Source organism: Pan troglodytes, chromosome 10 (genome assembly GCF_028858775.2).
Source record: "Pan troglodytes isolate AG18354 chromosome 10, NHGRI_mPanTro3-v2.0_pri, whole genome shotgun sequence".
In the NCBI taxonomy this organism is placed as follows: Eukaryota; Metazoa; Chordata; class Mammalia; order Primates; family Hominidae; genus Pan; species Pan troglodytes.
Window position 1 is genome coordinate 138106889 of NC_072408.2, and position 22347 is coordinate 138129235.

The following is a 22347-nucleotide window of genomic DNA, read 5'->3' on the forward strand; positions in this document are numbered from 1 at the left end:
AGCATTTGTGCTGCAGGGCACATGGAGTAACAAGACACTGACCGGGCGTGGTGGCTCACGCCTGTAATGCCAGCACTTTGGGAGGCCAAGGCAGGGGGACCACAAGGTCAGGAGTTTGAGACCAGCCTGACCAACATGGTAAAACCCCATCTCTACTAAATATACAAAAATTAGCCAGGGGTGGTGGCGGGCGCCTATAGTCCCAGCTACTCAGGAGGCTGAGGCAGGAGAATCACTTGAACCCAGGAGGCGGAGGTTGCAGTGAGCCGAGATCGCACCACTGCACTCCAGCCTGGGCGACAGAGTGAGACTCTGTATAGAAAAAAAAAAAAATGAAAACAAGACACTGAGTCTTGGGTGCTTTGGTCCTCGGTTTCTTACATTCTTCATTTAAGGGTTTTCAACATATTCCCAGACGTCGTCTTGTTTAGAGACATTGAAAAGTCTGCGGATTCTGCTAGCTCTTCTGGGCCCCAGGCAGCGAGGCACCATAGTATCAGTCAGTCCAGGAATGTCCTTCTCTCCTATGTTTTTTTTTTAACAATAACCAAGTTGAGGACGCCGAGATTGGCATCCACAATGCAACGGCGAACAGGTTTTCACTGTCTTTCTCCAGTTCTCCTTGGTCTATGGCAGGAATGCCGCTTACTCAGTAGCAGGTGGACATGGCCATGGGTCGGGTCACCCTGCTTCATGGGAAGGCTTGTTTGTCGTTCCCACCACTGATCCAGACCACAGAACCCTTCCATGCTTCACGAGAGCATCAGCAGCAACTTCTGTGGCCACAGGCATCTCATACAAACTACGAAGTTTGCGTTCATCGTCCACTTCAATGAGCTTCTGGCAGCCAGTGGCTGGGAAGATGTTCAGCTTCATCTTGAAGCAGCTCTTCTGTTGATATTTTCTTTGTGGTTACTATGGGGACTGCATAAAACATCTCATAACAATTGACCTTAAGCTGGTAACAACTCCAAGTGCATGCAAAACCTCTATCCTTTCTACAACCCCCCGCTTTATGTCCTCAGTGTCAGAGATTACACCTTCTTACACTTGGTATCAATTCGCAGAGCTTTGTAGCTGCCTCAGAAAGGCTTCTGGGCCTTGCTGTTGTGAGTTGGTGTTTCTGTCAGGAGGGAGTTCTGGGCTTCCTGTTCCGCCTTTGTGCTCTCCTCTCTGGAGGTCTAAACACTCAGCCAGGATCATGTGACAACCCCGGACTCTCTGTGCTTCCATCCTGCGCTGGAGCAACCTCCTGAGAAAGTGCCCAGAAAGAGTGACCTGGCGGGCCTGAGACGGTGGTCCTGGGAAAGGCCTGCTGGTGACGGTGCCCTTGGCTGGTGTCTTGGAATCTGGCTGCAGCAGTTCCCTGCGCAGACACACAACCTCCCTCAATAGCGAGGAGCTCCTGTGTCTAAACTGTGGAAACCACGTGGTATCCTGAGCCCGTTTCCTTCTGGGGGCCTGGAATGTCTGTGCGCGCCAAGCAGAGGTGCCCCCATGACCAGCCCCCTAGTCGCTGGGCGCTGAGTCTCCGTGGGCTTCCCTGGTGGGCGACGTCTCACTGTGCCGTCACGTCACGTTGCTGGAGGAACTAAGCACAGCCACTGTGGCTCCACAGGGAGAGGACAGGGATGCTTGTGCCTGGTGCCTTGGACTTGGCCGCCCAGCCCCTGGCTGTGCTCACCCCTCCCCAGCCCCTGCAGCCCTGGATGGCAGTGGCTTCCTGCTGATGCCTAACTTGGGGTCACCGCCCCACCATTTCTTCTGCAGCTCCTCCAGCCCCTCTGTGGCGAGTTCCATGATTAAGTGGCCCACATGGCACTCCCTGGGTGGCTCTGGCTTCCTGGCTGCCCCGGCCCACTCACAGGACCCTTTTCTACCAAGCATGGCCTCCTGGGAGCCTCACACCCCAGGACACAGAAGGGACCGGGGCCCAGCAGGGGGGTTGCTGACCCCGGAGACAGTGTGTCCACTTTACTCATGGCCAGAAGTCATTTCATTATCTCTAAGAAGCAGATGGTCTGCTCCTCCTGTGTCTATAATTTTATTTACCTTCACAGACACACAGAATGTCAATGTGACTTCCTACCTCCAACTCAGCAAGGAGGACACGGATGCTTAGATGGGAAACGGCTGCTGCAAACGCAGCCTGAGTGTGAGGTCAGGGGCTGTGCAGACAGACAGGCAGACAGACAGATGGAGAGATGGACAACAGATGGATAGATGGACAGGCAGACACACGGATGGACGGACAGACACACAGACAGGCAGATAGGCGGACAGATGAGAGACAGACACACATGGACAGGCAGACAGACAGACAGATAGATGGAGAGATGGACAACAGACGGATAGATGGACAGGCAGACACACAGATGGACGGACAGACACACAGACAGGCAGATAGGTGGACAGATGAGAGACAGACACACATGGACAGGCAGACAGACAGACAGATAGAGAGACAGCAGAGACACACAGGCAGACACACAGTCAGGCAGACCTGGTTAGATTCCCGCCAGTCGCCCTAAGTAGTTCAGTTGACCGTTCAGAGCTTTTGTTGCTCACCTGCGAAGCGGGGTGGGGCTCCGTCTCCTGATCTTCAGACCAGCCTCCATCCCCACCTACCCGTGGGGAAGCCCCCTCCCTACTCTCAGTGGACCTGGGGGTGCACACAGCACCGCTCCCTGATGCCAGGCTCCTAGGGCAGTTGCGTGGCCCAGGCCTGCGAAGTCCCTGAACTCCATCTCCTGGCCACAGGGACGGGCCCAGGATCAGCAGGGTGTGTGGGGTGGAATTCCAGGCCAGCGGGGATGTTCCGGGCTGGTGGGACCCTGTGGATGCGGATGCAGCTCCCCATTTCTTGCCTTCCAGGGTGTTGTGGTTCTGAAAGAGAAACCCCAGTGCATTAGGTGAATGCATCCCCCAGAAATCCCCCTGGGGGTCCCCAGCACAGTGGACAGTGAAACCATGACTCAAGCAAACCCCCCAACCCCGAGTCCCACTGTCACCTAGTCAGAGCCCACGGGGACCCGGCCTGGGTCACTGCACAGGAAACGATGCTGGACTCACTGCGGAACCCGTGGGGCCCAGTGCTCTGGTCTGACCCAGGAGGACTTGAGCAGCCCAGTCCCCAGGGGCTTCCTGTGTGACATCACAAGCAGACTGAGGCCCGTCAGAGCCGCCCCAGGCCGTTATGTGAGGTGCTCTCAACTTACAACCTTTAAAACAAGGAGGACCCACCCTGTTCCCAGGAGCTTTCCAGATCCACCAAGGGCAGGTGGGAAGAGACCTTGAAGTATCAGGGTTCGAGCCCCGAGAGAAGATCCAAGGGGACCCCCTCCTCCATCTGACTGAGGAACGGACTCCCCACTTCCACCACCCCAACTCGTCATGGCTGCTCGGAAATCTCATATTCAACTCAAAAAAGGAGGCGAAACACCTCTCAACGCCTGCATTTTAAGCAGCGGCTCCTCGGCTCCTGTGCGCTGTTCAGGCGCTCGCAGATCGTCCCTGCTCTTCCCTCCACGCTGCAGTGAGCTCCCGGCAGCTGGGCCGGACGCAGCTTCCCATGAGCAGAGGATCGACCTGGGAGCCTGGTGGGTGATCTCCGCCCAGACCAAGCATGAGACCCCCAAGTCCAGTGGGACAGGCCACAGACCAGCGACTGCTGCCCATGCCTGTCCTGGGGACTCCAGACAGTGCCAAGGGAAAGGAGAAATCATTCATTCAGCCATTTATTCATTGACCCAGGCAATTATTCATTCATTCATTCAACAGATATTGACTGAGTCCTCCCTTTGAGGCAGGCACTGTTTTATGCACTGAAATACAACTATTTATACAACAGACACTCTTCCCTCCCCCCATGGAGGTTCTGTTCAAGCGGGGAGACAGTCATTTGTTAAATGAAACATAAAATCTCAGTGACAATTAGAGCTCTGGGGGAGAATGAAGGAGCAGGAAGAGGCAGAGGAGGAGGAGCCGGGGCTGCCAGGTGTAGTAGACCAGGTTGCGCACTGCTCAACTTTGCTGTAGGATTCACATCACAGTCATCAGAGTCACACTGGGCAGTTTCCCAGTAGATGGCCACACTGTGTCTCAGGAAGGGCCCATTGCCGCTTTGTCCAAGGCCATCTCATGGGCTCGAAGCCATGGGAGGGGAGGGGTCCTGCCAGGATGACACAGAGTCTGGGGCCCTCACTTTCCTCCCATCAGATGATGCCAAGCCTGGGAAGGCACTGAGACTGCAGCGGAGTGGGCCAGGGGGCAGTGAGAGGAGGGGACGTGGGCGGGGCAGGGCTGGGGCACTGGAGGAGCAGGTCAGGCAGGGCCCGTCAGCCCAGAGGCACCCCAGGACTCAAGCCTGCAGCTGACCCCGCTCTCCTAGGCCTCACTGCAGCTGTGGGAAGGGGAAGCATGGAGCCCTCCCTCAAGATCAGCACAGCGCCTGGCTTGAGCTCATGACAGTGACCGTCCCCTGCTGCCACCATTGCAGTCACTGCCCTGGTGGGCAGCCTGGACCCCAGCTCCACCACGCATGGACTGTGTGGGCTTGGGCAGTGCCAAGCTCAGCCTCACGGGCCTGTGGGGACGGTCACAGGAGGTCCACGTGCCAGGCCCAGGGTTCACGCACAGGGTTACCACCACTGCGAGGTTGCCTGCCCCGTCTTGTACCTGGCTGTCCATGCCCTCATCTCAGGCAGCAGGACAAAGGCAAGTGGAACTGAGAGGGGAGAGAGAGGCCAGAGTCCCCTGCAGCCCTGTCCCCAGGACCAGTGCCAAGAGCAACCTCAGAGGAGGGACCTGGGAGTGGCTGGTTCCAGTCCCCACCCCCACTCCGATGGGAAAGTGACCCTGGGTGACCTGCCAAGGTCACAGGGCAGAGCTAGGGCGAGGTCTAAGCACCTCACGTCTGAGCAGAGGAACCCACTCAAGGCCCACCAGGACTCACACGGCCAGTGTTGTCATCACTGAGACATAGAGACGGGGGCCCCCGAGCCACACAGCTGGACAGTGAGAAAACCAGGCTCCCAGCAGTGAGCTGGCCACATGCCCAGGGCCTTCCACAGCTCCACACAGCCCAGCCTCCAAACCAACTCAGGATGGGCCCAGGGCTCAAATGCCCCCAAGGCCCAGGCAGAACGGTGGGAGTGCAGGTGCCCGGGGGTGACGATAGGGAACGGTGGGGACTGCGGAGAACCGGAGAGGGCTCCCCTCCTAAGGGCAGTGAACCTCAAAGTTCCCTAAACCTACAGAGCTCACCAAGCTCACCTCTCCAGGGGGCTTCAGCCCAGTCTCAAGAGTGGCCCCTGGTGAAGGGGGTTCTTGGGATGTGACAGTGACCTCCGAAGCCTGGACATTTGCTCTGCAAGGAAGGGGTCTGGGCTTTTAAAATGTCCTGCTGAGAAAAGAGAAGACACAGGGTGGATTCGGGCACAAGGGATGTAACGGAAGGAACAGCCCCTCTGCAGCAGTGGGGGTTCAGAGGGTCCATCAGCGCAGGACCCCCACCCTGGCCCCTGCAGAAAGGCAGGCCTGGTGCGGAAGCTGAAACTCGAAGCCTAGCGGGAAGGCCCCGCAGATGTCAGTTGTGGGGTGCGCCAGAGGCAATGGGGGCCCCGTGATGAGTGTGACCCTAACCGCGTTATGTTGATGAACGCAGGGATTTTCACATCAGAGTTAGGAATGGCGGTGACAATAAACTAAGGAATGGTTTCCATGGGTACAGTTGACACGCGGAATCTTGTGTCTTAGAAAGCCTGTCTTGAGGCTGGTTACAGTGGTTCACGCCTATAATCCCAACATTTTGAGAGGCCAAGGAGGGAGGATCGCTTGAGGCTAGCAGTTCAAGACCAGCCTGGCCAGCATAGCAAGATTCCATGTTTATTAAAAATTTTGAAAGGCACGTTGCTCTGTGTCTCAGGATTGCTCTGTGCTGTGTTCAGACAACAGGAGGATGAAAACAAACTCTCCAATCTCGGGGCTGGGAGGAAACAGGGTGCCTATTACCGTGAGGTGCGGTGAATTGATCTTTCATTTAATCCTCCTGCAATGCTCGTGGCTTCGTTCCTTCCTTCCTTCAACAAGCGTTTCTTGCGGCACCTACTACGGGCCAGGTGCTGTCCTGGGCTCTGCAGATCCAAAAGTGAAAGAAACGGACAAAATCCCTGCCCTCCTGGAGCTCCCCTGAAATAAGCGGATCCGTGAAATGAAGGGAAGAGGTGAAGCCAGAGGCGTCGGGGCTGGGAAGGGAAGAACCGGGCAGGGCCCCGGGGGCATCTGGGGGGCGGCAGGGCCTCTCCAGCCGCGGGGGCCTCTCCGGCTCTGCGGCGCCTCTGAGCGGGGCCTGCGCGGTGAGGAGCGGCCCCTACTGCGGGCAGGAAGCAGCGCGGGAGGGGGAACCGCAGGGCAGACCCGGGGCCAGCATCGCCTCCGGGGACGGGCCCGGTGTGCCCGGGAGGGGTCAGGGCCCTAGAGGCGGCGGCAGCGCGTGGAACGGGCCCTGACTCAGGGTCCTGGGCAGGAGCGTGGACTTTGTGCATTCGGAAGCCGCCGGTCGAGGCTCGGTGGCTGCTGCGGGGGCAGCGGGTGGGGAGGGCAGGACGCATCTCTGTCTACACCTGCTTCACCCGCTTAACGACACGAATTAGCGTCCTCCGCGCAGGGACCCGGAGCTGGCTGGAGGCGTCCGCGGAAGACCCGCGCCGGGTCCGAGGGCCGCGTGGGGGCCGCAGACTTGCAGGGAGCGCAGCCCCAGGTGGGCAGGGCCGAGGCGGGGACCTGAAGCCGGGGAGGGAGGCCCAGGGCGGGCTCCGTGCGTCCAGCAGCGGGTGGGTGTCTGCGCCGCTGGGGGTTCCAGAGAATTCTCAACCGTCCCTGTCTCTCCCCCGTGGGACAGCGTCTCTATTCCAACCTGACACGGACGCCAGGAGCTCGCGCTTTGTGTCATTTAAAAAAGAAAACACAATTTACTTGTGAAAGTCGAGACGAGAAAGCTCGCGGATGCCGGTTAGGATTTGTGGGGTGAGACGGGAGAATTCACACCAGTCCCAGCGATGCTCCCGGGAAAATAGAGTCCACGAACGTGTCAAGTCTCCGTTTATCGATAACCGCGTGTGCGGGGAGGGGCTGTGCTCAGTGTCCCGCGTGAGGCTCCTGGGAGCGCTCCCTCCCCTTCCGCGTCTGGCTCTGGGAGGGCCCTGGGTGGCCAATCAGGATCCCCATTGCCCTCGCCAAAGTGCTGTGTCCGGTGCAGGCCTGTGACCCACGTGGCCTCCAACAGGGTCCCTGTTTATCGCGCTGTCGTGGTCGTGGGGTTTGAGGAAGAAAGCCCAGCGCTGTCGCCATTTGGTCTCCCATCCAAGTTCTAACCAGGCCCGACCCTGCTTAGCTTCCGAGATCAGATGAGCTCGTAGGCGTCCGGGGGGTGTGGCCGTAGACTTTGGCCACTTGGTACCACGGTGGGCTGAGGGGCTGCGGGTGGGAAGGCGATTTGAGGAGCACATTTGCAGGCAGCAGACTGTGGCTTCCAGAACCGACTGTGCCCGAGGATAAGGCCTGAACTTCAACAACCTGCAAGTGGGTTGAGCAACCCGTTTCACGGTTGAGGAGACAGAGCGCTGGCTCAGCCTGGACCCGGAGCTGAGGTGGGTCCTGCAGAAGCCGTGGGGGGCCCGGACTGTGCATGGGAAAAGGGCCACACCAGGGGCTGCAGGACCCCTTCCTGATTCCCCCGGGACGGGGCGCCTGTCATTTGTCTACACCCCATTCTCCCTGGGCCTTCTCCTCCGGCTTCCCCCGCATGAAGGAGTTTGCTGCGAAGCACGGAATTCCAGCAAGGCTGGGAAATCCACGCAGGCCCAGCGCCCAGTGCCCCAGGGCCCCAGTGCTACGGGTCCCACAGGATCCGCTATTTGGGGTGAAGGCCCTGGGTGTCCCCGGGGGGCAGAGCTGGGCTCTCTCCTGCTTGGAGGAGGGTGTGCTTTTGTTTCAGAGCTGTGGGAGCAGACAACATTTCTGAAGGTGGCAATTTTTGTTTTTTAGCAAAAATTCCTTTCTAAAATGTATGAGCCCGAGCAACACATTCATTTCTGTGATACGGAGTGAAATCAGGCATGAATTTTTCACGTTTCTTTTCTCATTCATTGGGCGTTAGGTGTATCACTCCTCGGCTTGTCAAAATGTTTTAATTTGTGGATTTGTTTTTAAAAAGTGTATGATTGGCAGGGAAATGGAGGAGGGTTTCCCTCCTGAGAACACCCACCACGTAGACAGGAGGCCCCAGTGCCAGCTCGGAACTTGGGGGTGGGAAGTAGTTAACTGGGATGGGGAATCCCCTGCATGACAGGTTCCTATTTCCTGGCTCACCTGGAGGCTCCTGGAGTTGGCCAGATGAGACCCTGACGTGGAAACAAATCTCTCGGGCACAGGCACACTTCAGGGTGAGTGCAGCCTTCACAGGGGATGGGGCCTCACTGGGCTCTGAAGGCCAGGGCCACCTCCTCCTCCTCCTCCTCCTCCTCCTTCCCAGGGACTCCTGGAGTCCCCTCCCCATTCCCATCTCCCAACCTCTATCCTCCATCCCAGGCTTTAAAGAGATGCATTCACCTGTTGAAGATGGTGGCCCAGGCGGGAAAAGAGCAGGGACCGCTGCTGCCTTGTTCCCCAGGAGCACAGGAGAGGAGCCTTCGAGACCCACATGTGTCCTGTGGCTGCTCCACCCACACTGGGGTCAGCAGAGAGTGCAGCCCAGAGCAGGAGGCCCGGCCCAGGGCAGTTGGGGTCTGCAGGGCTCCCCTCCAGAGGCTTCACCTCAGACCTTGGCAGCAGCCCCCAGCTTTGTGGATTCTCCGGGAGATTTTCCCAAGCTCTAGCCCCAACCCTTTAATTCACACAGGGAAGAGCCTCAAAGAACCCGGCAGGGACGGATCTCCCCCCACCCTCTTGGCAAAGATCAACTTGGTTAAAAGGGCCTCCAGCTGAAACTCATCTCCTGGGGAAATGTATTAAAACAGAAACTCTGCTAGGAAGATTGTTTTGCTCAGACGTTCTTCTCCTCCTGGGTTTCTGCTTTTACAGTCTTGATCTGAACTAAATTTAATGCAGAAACCTTCACTGGTTGCTGGGAGAGCAGAGTGGAGGTTTAAGTGAGAAAACTAATTTCAAAGAACTGTAGGGGAAGGAAAACTTTTCCTCTACTCTCTCACCTTCAGTGGCTGGGGGCCTGTGAGTTAAACGGATGAAAGTTATTAACAGGAAGAAATTGGCTGGGTACCGTAGCTCATGCCTATAATCCCAGCAATTTGGGAGGCCAAGGCGGGTGGATCACCTGAGGTCGGGAGTTCGAGACCAGCCTGACCAACATGGAGAAACCCTGTCTCTACTAAAAAATACAAAATTAGCCAGGCATGGTGACACATGCCTGTAATCCCAGCTACTTGGGAGGCTGAGGCAGGAGAATCACTTGAATCTGGGAGGTGGAGGTTGCAGTGAGCTGAGATGCGCCACTGCCCTCCAGCCTGGGGGACAAGAGTGAAACTGTCTCAAAAAAAGACAAAAAATCAACAGGAAAAAAGCATGCATTTGGAATTTTAAACTTCATGTGCATGAGGGTGTCCCAGAAATAAGCAAATACCAGAGGAGCAGTGAGATTCTGGAGCTCACATCTCATCTTAATGGGGGTAGGGAGGGCAGAGGCGCACTTACGGAAATGCAAAGGACTTTATTGAGAGATAAATGGGCCCTCAGGAGGGCAGATGGGAGACATGGTCCTTTGTGACAATGTCTGCCGCGATGTGGGGGGGCTTCTCCCCTCCAAGAAGAGAAGATTACAGTTGTTCCTGGGGAGACATTTAGGACAATGGAGTTGTTTGGGGGAGGCTCTGGTTTTAGGCAGATAAAGAATTTTAGGAACTCCAATGCTTTCTGCTCAAAAGAATTCTGCTGCCAAAATGGCATACCTCAGGTTGGCGCATCCTGATTCCCTCTAGAGCCTTGCGATGTACTGTAGACCTCTTCCTGTAAACACCACCCCCACACACAAGTGAGAAGACAAGGTCAGATTGAGGAGCGATGTTTGCCTCATGCTTACTAGTCAACAGTTTGGTACATGCAACATCTAAGTGGCTTCCATAAATGAATAACAAACAGAAAGAAAGAGCGATAGAAAAATGAGCAGATATTATGAGCAGGTAATTCACAGAAAAGGAATATCAAAAAACAGTTAAGCAAAAGAAAAGATGTCCCACCTCACTAATAACCAGCCAGACAGTGAATTCAGCAGGGTGTGACATTTTTGCCTGCCCACTCCACACTAATGTACTAAGATGTGCAGACAGCAGCCTGGGGAGACCAGCTGCACCTCCCTTAATGCAGTAGCTCTGGGCCAGGCATGATGGCTCCTACCTGTAATCTAAGCACTTTAAGAGGCCAAGGCAGGAGGATCATTTGAGGCCAGGAGTTCAAGATCAGCCTGGGCAGCATAGTGACCCCCATCTCTATAAAAAAGAAAAAGGAAAAAAAAGCAGTTGCTCCAAAGCCTCCCATGGAAAACTTCTCATGATGTAGGCAAGGCAGAGGCTTCATTAGTAAAATGATTCAGCACCTACCATCTGATGTCCATTCTCCAATCCCTTAGCCAAGAGCAACTCAAATGCCATTGATCATGGCCTATTTCAGGGACACAAGTTTCCTTACATTAATCACTCTTTCCAGGATGCCAAGCACACTGACCCCCTTGGTACAGGGTCAGGGGACCCACCTGTGTCTCCTCTTTGTCTGGGGGAAGTTTACATGCTCTATGGAGGGCGTGCTGCTGAGGGCAATACCAGAAGGGAAGTTTTCTATAGGGGACCTCAGCTCCTGTTTATAAAGAGGGAGTCCAGGATAGGGGAGATGGCCCCTGGGAGGGGAATGTCTCCACATAACTAATAATTTGAGATGATTATAACAATAGTAAGTATATTTCATCCAGCGTTTGTGGTGGGATTGTCTGTGCTCTGAGCCTTGTCATGATCTCACCACATCCTCTTCTCTCTTTGGGATACCAACATCACCATCATCACCACTACCATCATCATCATCATCACCATCACCATCATCACCATCATAATCATCATTATAACCACCACCATCATCACCATCATCACCACCACCATCACCATTATCATCACAATCATAACGATCATCACCATCATCAACATCATTATCACCATAATCATTATAACCATCACCATCATCCCATCGTCATCACCACCACCATCATCACCATCATCATCACCACCACCATCGTTACTATCATAATCATAAAATCATCACCATCATCATTAGTGTCATCACTACCATCACCATCATCATCATCATTATGACAACCATCACCATCATAATCATCATTATCACCACCATGATCATTGCCATCGTCATTATCACCATCATCACCACAACCACCACCATCATCATAATCATAACAATCATCATCATCATCATTATCACCATTATCATCGCCATCACCATCATCATCATCACCATCATCATAATCATTATAACCACCATCATCATCATCATCAACACCACCATCATTATCATCATAATCACAATAATCATCACCATCATCATTATCATCATCACCACCATCACCATCATCATTATCATCATCACCACCATCACCATCATCATCATCATGATGACAATCATGACCATCATAGTCATCATTATCACCACCATGATCATCACCATCATCGTTATCACCATCATCAACACCACCATCATCATCATCATCATAAAATCATCACCATCAACATCATTATCACCATCATCATCACTATCATCATCACCATCATCACCACTACCACCATCATCATCATTGTAACCATCATCATCATTTTAACAATCATCATAATCATCAATATCATTATTACCATCATCATCACCATCATCACATCACCATCATTACCATCATCATCACCATCACCATTATCATCACCATCATCACCATCATCCTCATCACCATCATCACTATCATCATCACCATTATCAACATCATCATCATTCCTATTTCACAGCTGAGGAAGTGGAGGAGAGGAGGAGGAGAGGGCTCACCTCTGTCAGGAAATGACCAGGAAGTGGCTCCCATGGCCTCTTATCTTAGTGCATTGGTCAGAAATTAGTCACTTGGTCACATGAGGCCACAAGGAGGGCTGGGGAAGATTGTCCTCACTCTGGGTAGCCATGGGTCCAGATCCCACTCAGGGCTCTAATCCACAGGTGAGGCAGATGTGGAGGGAGGGCTTGAGAGTCTTCAGTTCTGAGAAGCTCCTGGTGATGCCGATGCTGCTGGTCCCAGAGTAGAAAAGCTTTAGGGGCTCAAATTCCCCATTTTCCTTCACCGTGAGAGGTACCTGCTTAGGGGCCATGGGAAGGTCCCTTTTGTCCCATAACTGATTGTTGCTCAGGGCCCTCTCTGCAGAGCCCCCGGTCGACTCCCAGGGACAGATCTGTAAGGTTTCTAAGCTAATTGTGGCAGCATTTCCTGCAGTGGATTCACCCCCAGAATGTGGCACCGGGCTGCCTGTGCCTCTCTTTGTTTTCCTGTTGCTGATGTGGTGCCTGGGATAAGAGTGCAGAGCTGGCTTGGAAGACAGGAATTTCTCCTGTCGATATCAATCACGTCTAGTGTGTTGCTGAACGTGCCTCATTACAATGTCAAATGTATTCAGAGATGGGAGCTTAAACTGCCATTATCCTAACCCATATCTCTCTCTGCCTTGAACTTCTGTAAGCAATGAATTTGAGTCCCAGGACAGGGATGAGAAGACGCTGAGTTCCAAAATGAGGGAATAGGCTTTGTGGCATCCTGGGCAGAGGAGTTTATGTGTTTAGTGCACAGGCACCACAGGTGGGGGATCACCCCACAATGAACCCGGCCACAGGGCCATGGATGGGACACATCTCTCAGCGGGGACCCAGGGACAGTGTCTCCATCACCTCCATCCCAGCGACCCTCTACTCACACCTGCAGTCAAATGTCTGCTCCTCCCTGTGAAGGGCGAGGGGGCCATGGAATCCCTGACTGCACAAAAGGCTGAGCAGTGCACACACCTGGAGATCTCAGGCCCCTGCCCTCTGGCTGAGCCAGGGGGAAAGGGGATTTTTCCTGGAATTCAACTCTCTGCACCATGGCCACCCCTTGAAGGACTCACAGACTCCCCTGATTCAGCCTCATGGCATCTCAGGGAGGTTGGGCAGCTTCCCTCTGCAGCTGGAGGCCGAGTGCCTCTCCCACCTCCAATCCTGCCCTTCAGCAAACTGACTGACAGGCAAAGGAATCAACCCAGAGCCTCCAGAAGCTTCCAAGTCCCAGCCAGGGGAGCCACACCTGCCCAGATGCTGCAGAAGAGCAGCACTCAGTCATGGCCTGCGCTATTTCACACAAGAGGAAACTGGGTTTGGGAGAAGGAAGGGGCTACACAGACTTAAACAGACACGGCTTTAAGCAAAGATAAACCCACAGAGCAGAGAAGGTGTTCTCTACGCTCTGCTTTGTCCAGATTTTAGAATCATGAATGTGTGACCTGAGACCCTATTAATTAGACACTTTAATGTGATGACTAAAATTGGTCAAAAATTTAGATTAGCCAATTCACAAAAGAGGATTCTCACATGTCCCATAAGCACAGGGACAGTTGTGCAGCATCGCCAGACATCAGGGAAGTAAAAATTAAACCATAGTGAGACTCCAGTACATGCCCACAAGGATGGCTGGAATTGGAACAGCTGACCTCCTGCTGAAGACCAAGGGGGCCCTTGCAACTCCTGTGTGTAGCTGGGAGGAGTGTGCAATGGTGCACCCCACTAGGACACCCTTTTGGATGGCTTCTGGGGAGGAGTGTGCAATGGTGCATCTCTAAGACACTCTCTTGGATGGGTTTTGTGGAGGAGGGTGCAAAGGTGCACCCCTAAGGCACCCTCTTTGATAGGTTTTGTGGAGGAGTGTGTAATGGTGCACCCCCAAACACCCTCTTGGATGGGTTTTGTGGAGGAGTGTGTAATGGTGCACCCCCAAACACCCTCTTGGATGGGTTTTGTGGAGGAGTGTGCAATGGTTCACCCCTAGACACCCTCTTGGATGGGTTTTGTGGAGGACGGTGTAATGGTGCACCCCTAAGGCATGCTCTTGGATGGGTTTTGTGGAGGAGGGTGTATTGGTGCACCCCTAAGGCACCCTCTTTGATGGCTTCTAAGAAGGTTATCCATAGAGCAACCCCATGACCCAGAAAATCCATTCCTGGGAACATAAGAAAAATACATAAATATGTCCACAAAAAACAACTGCACAAGAATGACACAATAGCTTTGTTCAAAACAGTGAAACCCAGAAACAACCCAGGCAAATGCAGAAACAAATAGCAGAATCTTCATACAATGCAACGTTACTCTACGATCATTCCTGAGAAAGACAGCTTTAGGGAGAAATCTCAAGAAATTGTGTTGAGAAAAAAATGGGAGTCATGAAATACTACATGTCACAGAATTCCATTTATATCCAGTTCCTGTCACTTAGGTTTCCAAACAGGCAAGACTGTGTGGAAACTGAGCACAGGTGCAGTGACCTCTGGGTGTGGACTGGAAAGGGCGTGAGGGGCTTCCTGGGGTGGTGGTGTCTGTGCCTCAACTTGGGGGCGGTCACAAGGCCTGTACATATGTGAAGTCCCGTCCGTCTGTACTCATAAGATTTGTTATTTTACTGAGTGTAAGTGATGCCTCAAATAACTACTAAAAAGGGGTGATGGTAAATCCTGCCTGATCCTTCAAACCCCATCTCCTCCTGCCCCGCCCTCAACCCTTTCCTTAATCTCCCAGCCACACACCATCCCCTAGAGCAAAGATGTTGTTTTTTGCTGTTTTTTCCCCATACGTGGATTCAAGATCATTGCAAATATCAACCGTACATTTGAAGATTAAAGTGAAAGTCATTCTTGACTCCACCCCATCCTTTCCCTCCTGCTCACCACATTCCTGTTCATTTCCAGAGAAACACTGTGGCCTGGTGGGGGTGGGGGTGTCTCTTCTTCCAGAGGGTCTCTAAGCTTTTACATCCATACATCCATATGGATGGAAATAAGTGCCCCTTTCACCATGGCTTTTATACACACACACACACACACACACACACACACCACACTGGGGCCATGTCTTCTTCCTTGCTTGTTTGGTAGAATAGCAAGCCTTAGAAATCTTTCCACATGCATATATGTAGTTCTACCATTTTGCATCAGCTGCTACACAATATTCCATAACATGGACATACCGTAGGCTGTATTTAACCAAATCACCCTTGGAAGAGACTAAAGTTTTATTTTTCCCCACGTCTCCAAGATGACTGTCGACATGGCAGCACACATTCTAGCACCTGCTTCCTTTGCCCATGCTCAGGTAGATGCTGAGAAGTGAAATTGGGAACCATGGCCTGTGTGCACTTTTTGTGCCAATAGATACATCCAGATGGTTCTCCAGAAAAGACCATTCAAACATACATTCACACGAACAGCATACACGAATCCTCTTTCCGCATATCTTGGCTAATACGTTTTTCTTTCTTTCTTTTTTTTTTTTTTTTTTTGAGACAGAGCCTTGCTCTGCTGCCCAGGCTTGAGTGCAGTGGTGCAATCTCAGCTCACTGCAACCTCCACCTCCTGGGTTCAAGCAATTCTCCTGCTTCAACCTCCCAAGTAGCTGGGACTACAGGCCTGCACCACCTCACCCGGCTAACTTTTTATATTTTTAGTACAGACGGGGTTTCACCATGTTGGCCAGGCTGGCCTCGAACTCCTGACCTCGTGATCCACCCGCCTTGGCCTCCCAAAGTTCTGGGATTACAGGCGTGAGCCACTGTGTCCGGCCACTTGGCTAATACTTGACATGATCATTTCCTCACTTCTGCCCATCAGATAGGTGAAACGTTGTATCTTGTTTTAACTTGTTTGCCCTCATTCCTACTGAGTTGAGTATTTTTCTATGTTGCCCTTTGTCATTTCTTTCCCATAAATTGTTTGTTTATATCCTTTGCCTGAATTTTTGCTGGGTTGTTTATCTTTTCCATATTACTCTAGGGAGGCAGTTACAGACTCTGTGTGTGAATCTTTTGTTCTATGTCGTGTAATGTTTTCTCCGAGTCTGTGGCTAATCTTTTCACTGTATCTTTACTGATATGGAAATTTTAAATGTCGATGTAGACAAAATTATGTATTTTTCATTTTAGCCCTGTGTGTTTTTGTCTTGTTTAGGGTCTTTTGACACCCAGGTTACATTTTCCTGCTTTCTTTAAATTTTGAGACAGAGTTTCACTCTTGTTGCCCAGGCTGGAGTGCAGTGGTGCGATCTCGGCTCACTGCAACCTCTGCCTCCTGGGTTCCAGCAATTCTCCTGTCTCAGCCTCCCAAGTAGCTTGGATTACAGGCGTGTGCCACCACACTCAGCTAATTTTTGTATTTTTAGTAGAGACGCGGTTTCATCATGTTGGCCAGGCTGGTCTCGAACTCCTGACCTCAAGCGATCCACCTGCCTTGGCCTCCCAAAGTGCTGGGATTACAGGCATGAGCCACCGAGTCCGGCCCATTTTCTTATATTTGTGTGCATTGTCTGTATAGTTCTGCTTGATGTTTAGGTCATAAGTCTGTCTTTGTTTTGGGGAAGAGCGGGAGGGTGAGGCTTGATTTTATTTTTCTCCCACAGAACAGGCAAGCATCTCAACACCATTCATTGCCACCCATTAGGGTGTGAACAGCTCCCTTATTGCATCTTAAGTTCATGGCACACGGCTCTGTCTCTGAACCTTCCATTATATCCTATTGATCTCTTCCTCTACTTCCGTCGGTGCCACGGTGTTTCATTCACAACGTCTTTATTATCTATTGAAAACGGGGAATCACTGCTCTCCACTCTTCTTCCTCTTCCTCTCTTTTCGCACTGTTTTAGCACTTACTCTTCGTGGTGTATTTAGAATCCATTTGCAAATGTCCCTGACAACGTGTGTGGAGATATGGATTGACGCTGTGCGGAACGTGTGGATTTGAAAGGGAAGAACGGACGGTCGTGCAGTCTCAGGCTCCCTGCTCAGGAGTGGAGCAACTTCCTCCTCCCTCTCTTGAGAGCACGGTAACGTCTTGCAGGAGAGTTTTACAATCATCTTTACAAAGATCTCACTCATTAATTAGGTTTACTAGCACATGTTTCAAAGGTCTTGCTGCTATTGTAAACGAAATCTTACGTATTCTATTGCGTCTTCTAATCAGACAGTGCTGATCAGTAAGAAGTGTTCTGTATTTGCAATTTTTCTTTTAGTCCTTATGATTTATGATATTGATTAATTAGGTTTTCTATGTAGGCCATGATATATCTGCAAATATTGTTAATGGTGTCTCTTCCTTTTCAACATGTATGCTTAGTTTTTCCTTGTCCTGTGCATTATCAAGGACCTATATTAAATACTGTTTGTGATAGTGATATCAGGCATTTTACGGTGTCCTTGACGTCAATGGGACAGCTTCTGATTTCTTTTTTTTTAAGACAGGGTCTCATTCTGTCACCCAGGCTATAGTGCAGTGGCATAATCATGGCTCACTGCAGCCTCAACTTCCCAGGCTCAATCAATCCATTCACTTTAGCTTCCTGAGCAGCTACAAATACAACCACACACCACCAGACTTTTTTTTGTTGTTGTTGTTAGAGATGAGGTTTTGCCACATTGCCCAGGCTGGCCTTGAACTCCTGGGCTCAATCGATTCACCTGCCTTGGCCTCCCAAAGTGCTGGGATTACAGGCATGAGCCACCATGCCTGAGTCACCATGCCTGGTCCAGCATCTGATATTTCTAAACGACACATGACAATGACCAGTTTCTCCCAGTTTTCTGAATGTTGCATGTTCATAATATCCTGGATTATATCAGTTTAGTGCCAAAAAATGGTTTCAAAATTATAATCCAGTTCCTTGCAGACAAAAAGTATTCTGGAATAAAACAAATCAGAGCTGCTCCCACAAACCCCAATGAGGTTCCTGACTCTGGGCAGGCAGGAGTGGCCTTTGCTCCCCGGAAAAGGAACTAAAGAGAGTCGTGGAGGACTTGGAGCTCTTGCAGCCTCCGAGACTCTCAGGCCTCCCCTGGGGAGAAAACATGTCCAGAACCTGAAAAAGACAAATGAAAATCCACTCACACTGACCGGCTGCTGCCCCTCACCCCACAGCCTGGGAGCTTCTCAGACGGCTGCCTTTCTGCCCATAGCGACTGGTTCAGGGCTGGGCTGCTGACAGAAGCTGGGTCAGGTAGAGCAAAGATTCTCCCCAAGACTGTTTATTGATACATAATAGATGTACATAGTCGGGGTGCAGTCATATAATGTGTAGTGATCAAATCAAGATCACTTGTGACGCTTGTGATACCTGCCACCCCAAATCGAGACACTTGTGATACCTGCCACCCCAAACATTTACCTTTCCTTTATGCGGGGAACATTCACATTCTTCTCTTCTAGCCCTTTCAAAATCTACAAGGACAGTGAACAGGCGTCATGGAGGGAATGCTGGAGTCTGTTACCCACGTAGCTGTTATGCCAGAGGAATGGCGTCCACAGTGGTCAGTGTGAGGCTCAGCCAGTGTGAGTGGAGGAAGCAAAGTTTGCACAGAGAAAGACGCAAGAGCACCATGCTGAGCTCCCGCTCCCTATTCCAGCCTCACAGAGACCCGGTCACACCTTGCTCTCCCCGCTTCATGTGGACTTCCCTGACCTACACCAGTGTGAGCTGCATTTCTGCCACTTCAAGCTGAAGCCGAGCCCTGACTGACACAGTTTTCTTATTTCTCCGGGAGCAGCACCACTCCTGATGGTCCCCTCCAAAGCCCCAGGAAACTCTTGTTAACAATCTTAGGTTAAATTCAGAGAGTTTCTGGATCACGACAGGAAGCTGTGTCCAGCACGAAGGTGTCCTGTGAACAGGCTCAATCACAAGCTCTGCAGAGACGGGAGGTGACAGAGGCCCCAGAAAGCCAGTTCCCGACAACGCCAATACTGCACGTTTATCAGCTGCGGCAAGAGCCGGCTGGAGGCGGTGGCAGCACCTCAATGCCCTTGCCTCGTCTTCAAGATTCTTCTGTTTGATGTTGCGTCCTCACTGTTCCTCTGCTGAGGAGCTGTAGTGTGGCTCACAACTACGCGATGACTCTCCAGATTCAAAGACCCCATCTCACCCTCTCTAAAGCCCCCAGGTGCCCAGCGCAGTGCCGAGTGCAGAAGGATTGATGAGCATTTGCTGAGCCGGGTGATGATCCCATGGGCGTTGTTTCCTCTGCCCTCAGTCTCCACACCATTAACAACATTTGCAGATATATGACGGCCCGCATAGAAAACCTAACTAACCAACAACATAAATCACAGGGACTAAAAGAAAAATTGCAGATACAAAACACTTCTTACAGCATAAAGATGCTCTCTCCCAGGCGTCTGCTCAGCAGCTGGCTATCGGCAGGACATTGCGCACCAGGTATCTTCAAGCTGCTTCTGGCTGGATTTAGGGCATGATGGAAACATCAAGACAACTGTAGTTCTGCCACGGGGTCCCACATCTGCTCATCCTGGGACAGCCAGGGTGTGCTAGGACACCCAGGAAGTGGCAGCAGGTTTCAGCACCCTGGAGAGGGCCAGGCCCCTGTGGCTGGTCAAGCTCCTCAGTGTTAAGGGAGCAGCTCAGGAAGGCCCCGCCCAGGATGATGAGGGGAACAGGAATGAAGTCAGCAGGTGGGCGGGAGGAACATGACTCAGAGCAGTGGGAGGGCAGGAAGCGTGCTGGGGAGGAACCCTTGAGAGGCCATCACCTGGGGAAGCCCCTGCTGTCCCAGGGACAAGGGAAGGCTCCTCCTTGATTCCCCAGAAGGACAGAGTGGCTGCAGTCAAATCCATCCACGGGGCAGATTTTCCCCACGGCCCTGTCCCCTGACCCTAGTGGCCCTCCCACAGACATGCCCTGCAGGGCCCAGGACACTGACCCTGGATGGGCCCTGAGCCAGTGCCACCTGTGTGTGCACTGATGAAGGTCAGGCACTTTATTGGAGGAAGGAGGAGCAGAAAGAGGAGAAGGAAACATTAACTCCTAAATCACAAGGCAGAAAGGATTCCTGAATCAAATCAGCCAAATCTGCCTCCTAGGTGGTTCCAGACCTGCCCCCTCCGCTCCCCGTTTCTTAGGGCGCGGCAGCAACGTTAACCCGGCTCCACTGCACATCCTCCTGGCCCTGGCCCTGCACCCTTGGCCCCTGCACATCTCATGGCTGGCACCTCTGTACGGGCTCTCATTTCACGTTTCACCTTCAAATTGTCCTCTGTGAACACGTGTATGCATGCACATTTATTGATCTATTTGTTTACGTTTGATGATCCAGTTGCAGTCTCTTTTCATTAGAAAGCTAGGCTTGTTCCAAGCATAATATGTGCTTGTTTTGACTTCTTTTGAAAATGAAAGCACCTGAAACCTCCCACAGCTAATTAGCCTGCCAGGATTTGTTTAATGGCAGAGACAGAAAAATCCCCTCAATGCAGCCACGCAGCTCAGCAAGAGGGTGGAGGGAAAGATGCACCGCAGCCTCTTGACTCAGGTATTTAAGAGGAAAACACGTCCTTCCGGGATGGGCAGAGGGCGGTGGCCTGCAGGCCGGCGTGGGTTGGCAGGAACGCCTGGGCTGACAGCTTTTCCTTCTGCCTTTCTGCTTCGCATCTGTCTCCCCAGAGACAGCAGACACATCCAGCACCATGGTGGGCACGGAGACTCGGCCCCAGCCCTAAGAAGCGGCCCCAGATCCTGAGTTATTTAACAAGCAGAAGTGAGTAAATGATGTCCGAGGCTCCATCCCTCCCATCCCTGCTGATGGCTCATCAGTCACAGGCAGTTACAGGGAACGGGGGAAGCCACCATCAGGGAGGTCCGTTTACTGCAGGATAGATGATTCGAATTAAGATTTCCACCTCCAATCCAAATCATGGAAACAAGACATTACATTTGATTACAGCCAATTAAAATAGCAGTCATCCTACCTTGGAGTGATCTCCTGCCTTATGTGGGCGAAGCCTCCGAGTCTTTCTATGTTATTTCCTCATTTGTGCCTAAAAAGTTCCTTCTAGGGAAGAAGGGCCCGTCATCATCCTGCCCACTGTGCAGATGGAGAACCCGAGGCTCAGAGGTGCTTTCATGCACTTCCCAGCCTCCCAGAGGCCTGGAGAGCAGGGACCGGCTGCGCTTCTCCTCCCGTGCTCTGCTCCCGAGCCAGGAGTTTCCCCAGCCAGGCCCCTGCCCCGAGCCCAGGTTGGGCCATGATTTCCTCCTTAGCCTGCCTCGCTCTCATCCTCTGGCCTCCAAGAACAGGGTGCCTCCCTTCTTCCAGGCAGCCGAGCCCAAGCCTCATGCTCCTATGCAGCCTTTCAGGAAGTCCCTGTGCTTCTGCCTTTAGAATAACCTTAGCGGCAGACGTGTCCCAGTGCTGCTCTCATGAGATTTGCCCTGGGATTCTCTTCCGCACCCATGGCCTCTGCTTGGGGTCCTGCGGGACACACCCCAGGCTGCTGCCTGCACCCAGGCCCTGCACTCCCCACGCAGCTGCCTGGGGTCTCTCCCCAGCCTGTGCCAGAGGGTGTCACCCTCTACTCCCACCCTCGTATGGGCTCCACCGGCTCTACAGAACTTGTGTCATCCCAAATGGCAGCAGAAGAGGCCCTGGTCCTCTCCAGGAGCCCATGTGCTCCCCAGGGTTTCATGGTTATGAAATGGACCACTTCTGGCCCATGGGCTGTGAACTGTAGGGGCAGGAGAGGGCCCAGGGAGCTCCCCATTCTCTCTCCCAGAAGCTAGGCCTGGTTCATTCCCTGCACCACAACTTCCACACCCCTGGAGACTTAAAACAGCCCCAGTTATGGTCTCATGGTTCCTGTGGGGTGGCCCAAGCAGCCCTTTCCTCTCTCACACAAGAAACTCCAAGAAAGGGAGCAGAGAAGGAGCCCAAACCCTCCCATTCTGAGGTTGTCCCCAGGCCATCCTCTCCTGCAGGCCCCCCGTGGTCAGGCAAACAAAGAGCAACCTAACGATAGACTCAGCAGGGCAGTCCCAGCAGGGGCACACCAGGCTTGCTGGTTGTCCCCAGTCCAAGGCTCCCTCTGTCTTCACGAGCCCACCAGGGGGTGGTCCAGCCCCAGGAGGCCCTTCCTCTCTTCATGGCCACACTCACTGGGGACCCAACTGTGTTCGTGGTTCTGCCTGTGCCTTCCCTGGTGTCTAATGGAGCTGAGACAAGCCCCACTGTGACCTAAG

General features: G+C 52.5%; 1 protein-coding gene, 1 long non-coding RNA gene and 1 pseudogene across 2 annotated transcripts; 1 reads left to right on the plus strand and 2 right to left on the minus strand.

Annotated features, from left to right (window-relative positions):
* Positions 1-320: 320 nt before the first annotated feature.
* Positions 321-925, minus strand: LOC134807525 (small ribosomal subunit protein eS6-like; annotated as a pseudogene).
* Positions 926-1994: 1069 nt separating this feature from the next.
* Positions 1995-6508, minus strand: LOC112205050 (uncharacterized). The gene is made up of 2 exons (XR_010148209.1): positions 5275-6508; positions 1995-2886 (listed from the first exon to the last, which is right to left on the minus strand). It is a non-coding gene; the product is annotated as an uncharacterized LOC112205050 (long non-coding RNA).
* On the plus strand, positions 4012-4780 carry LOC107972208 (uncharacterized). Its single transcript, XM_063786157.1, is given in 1 exon segment — positions 4012-4780. A coding segment is annotated over 1 exon segment (645 nt). The 5' UTR covers positions 4012-4085; the 3' UTR covers positions 4731-4780.
* Positions 6509-22347: the final 15839 nt, after the last annotated feature.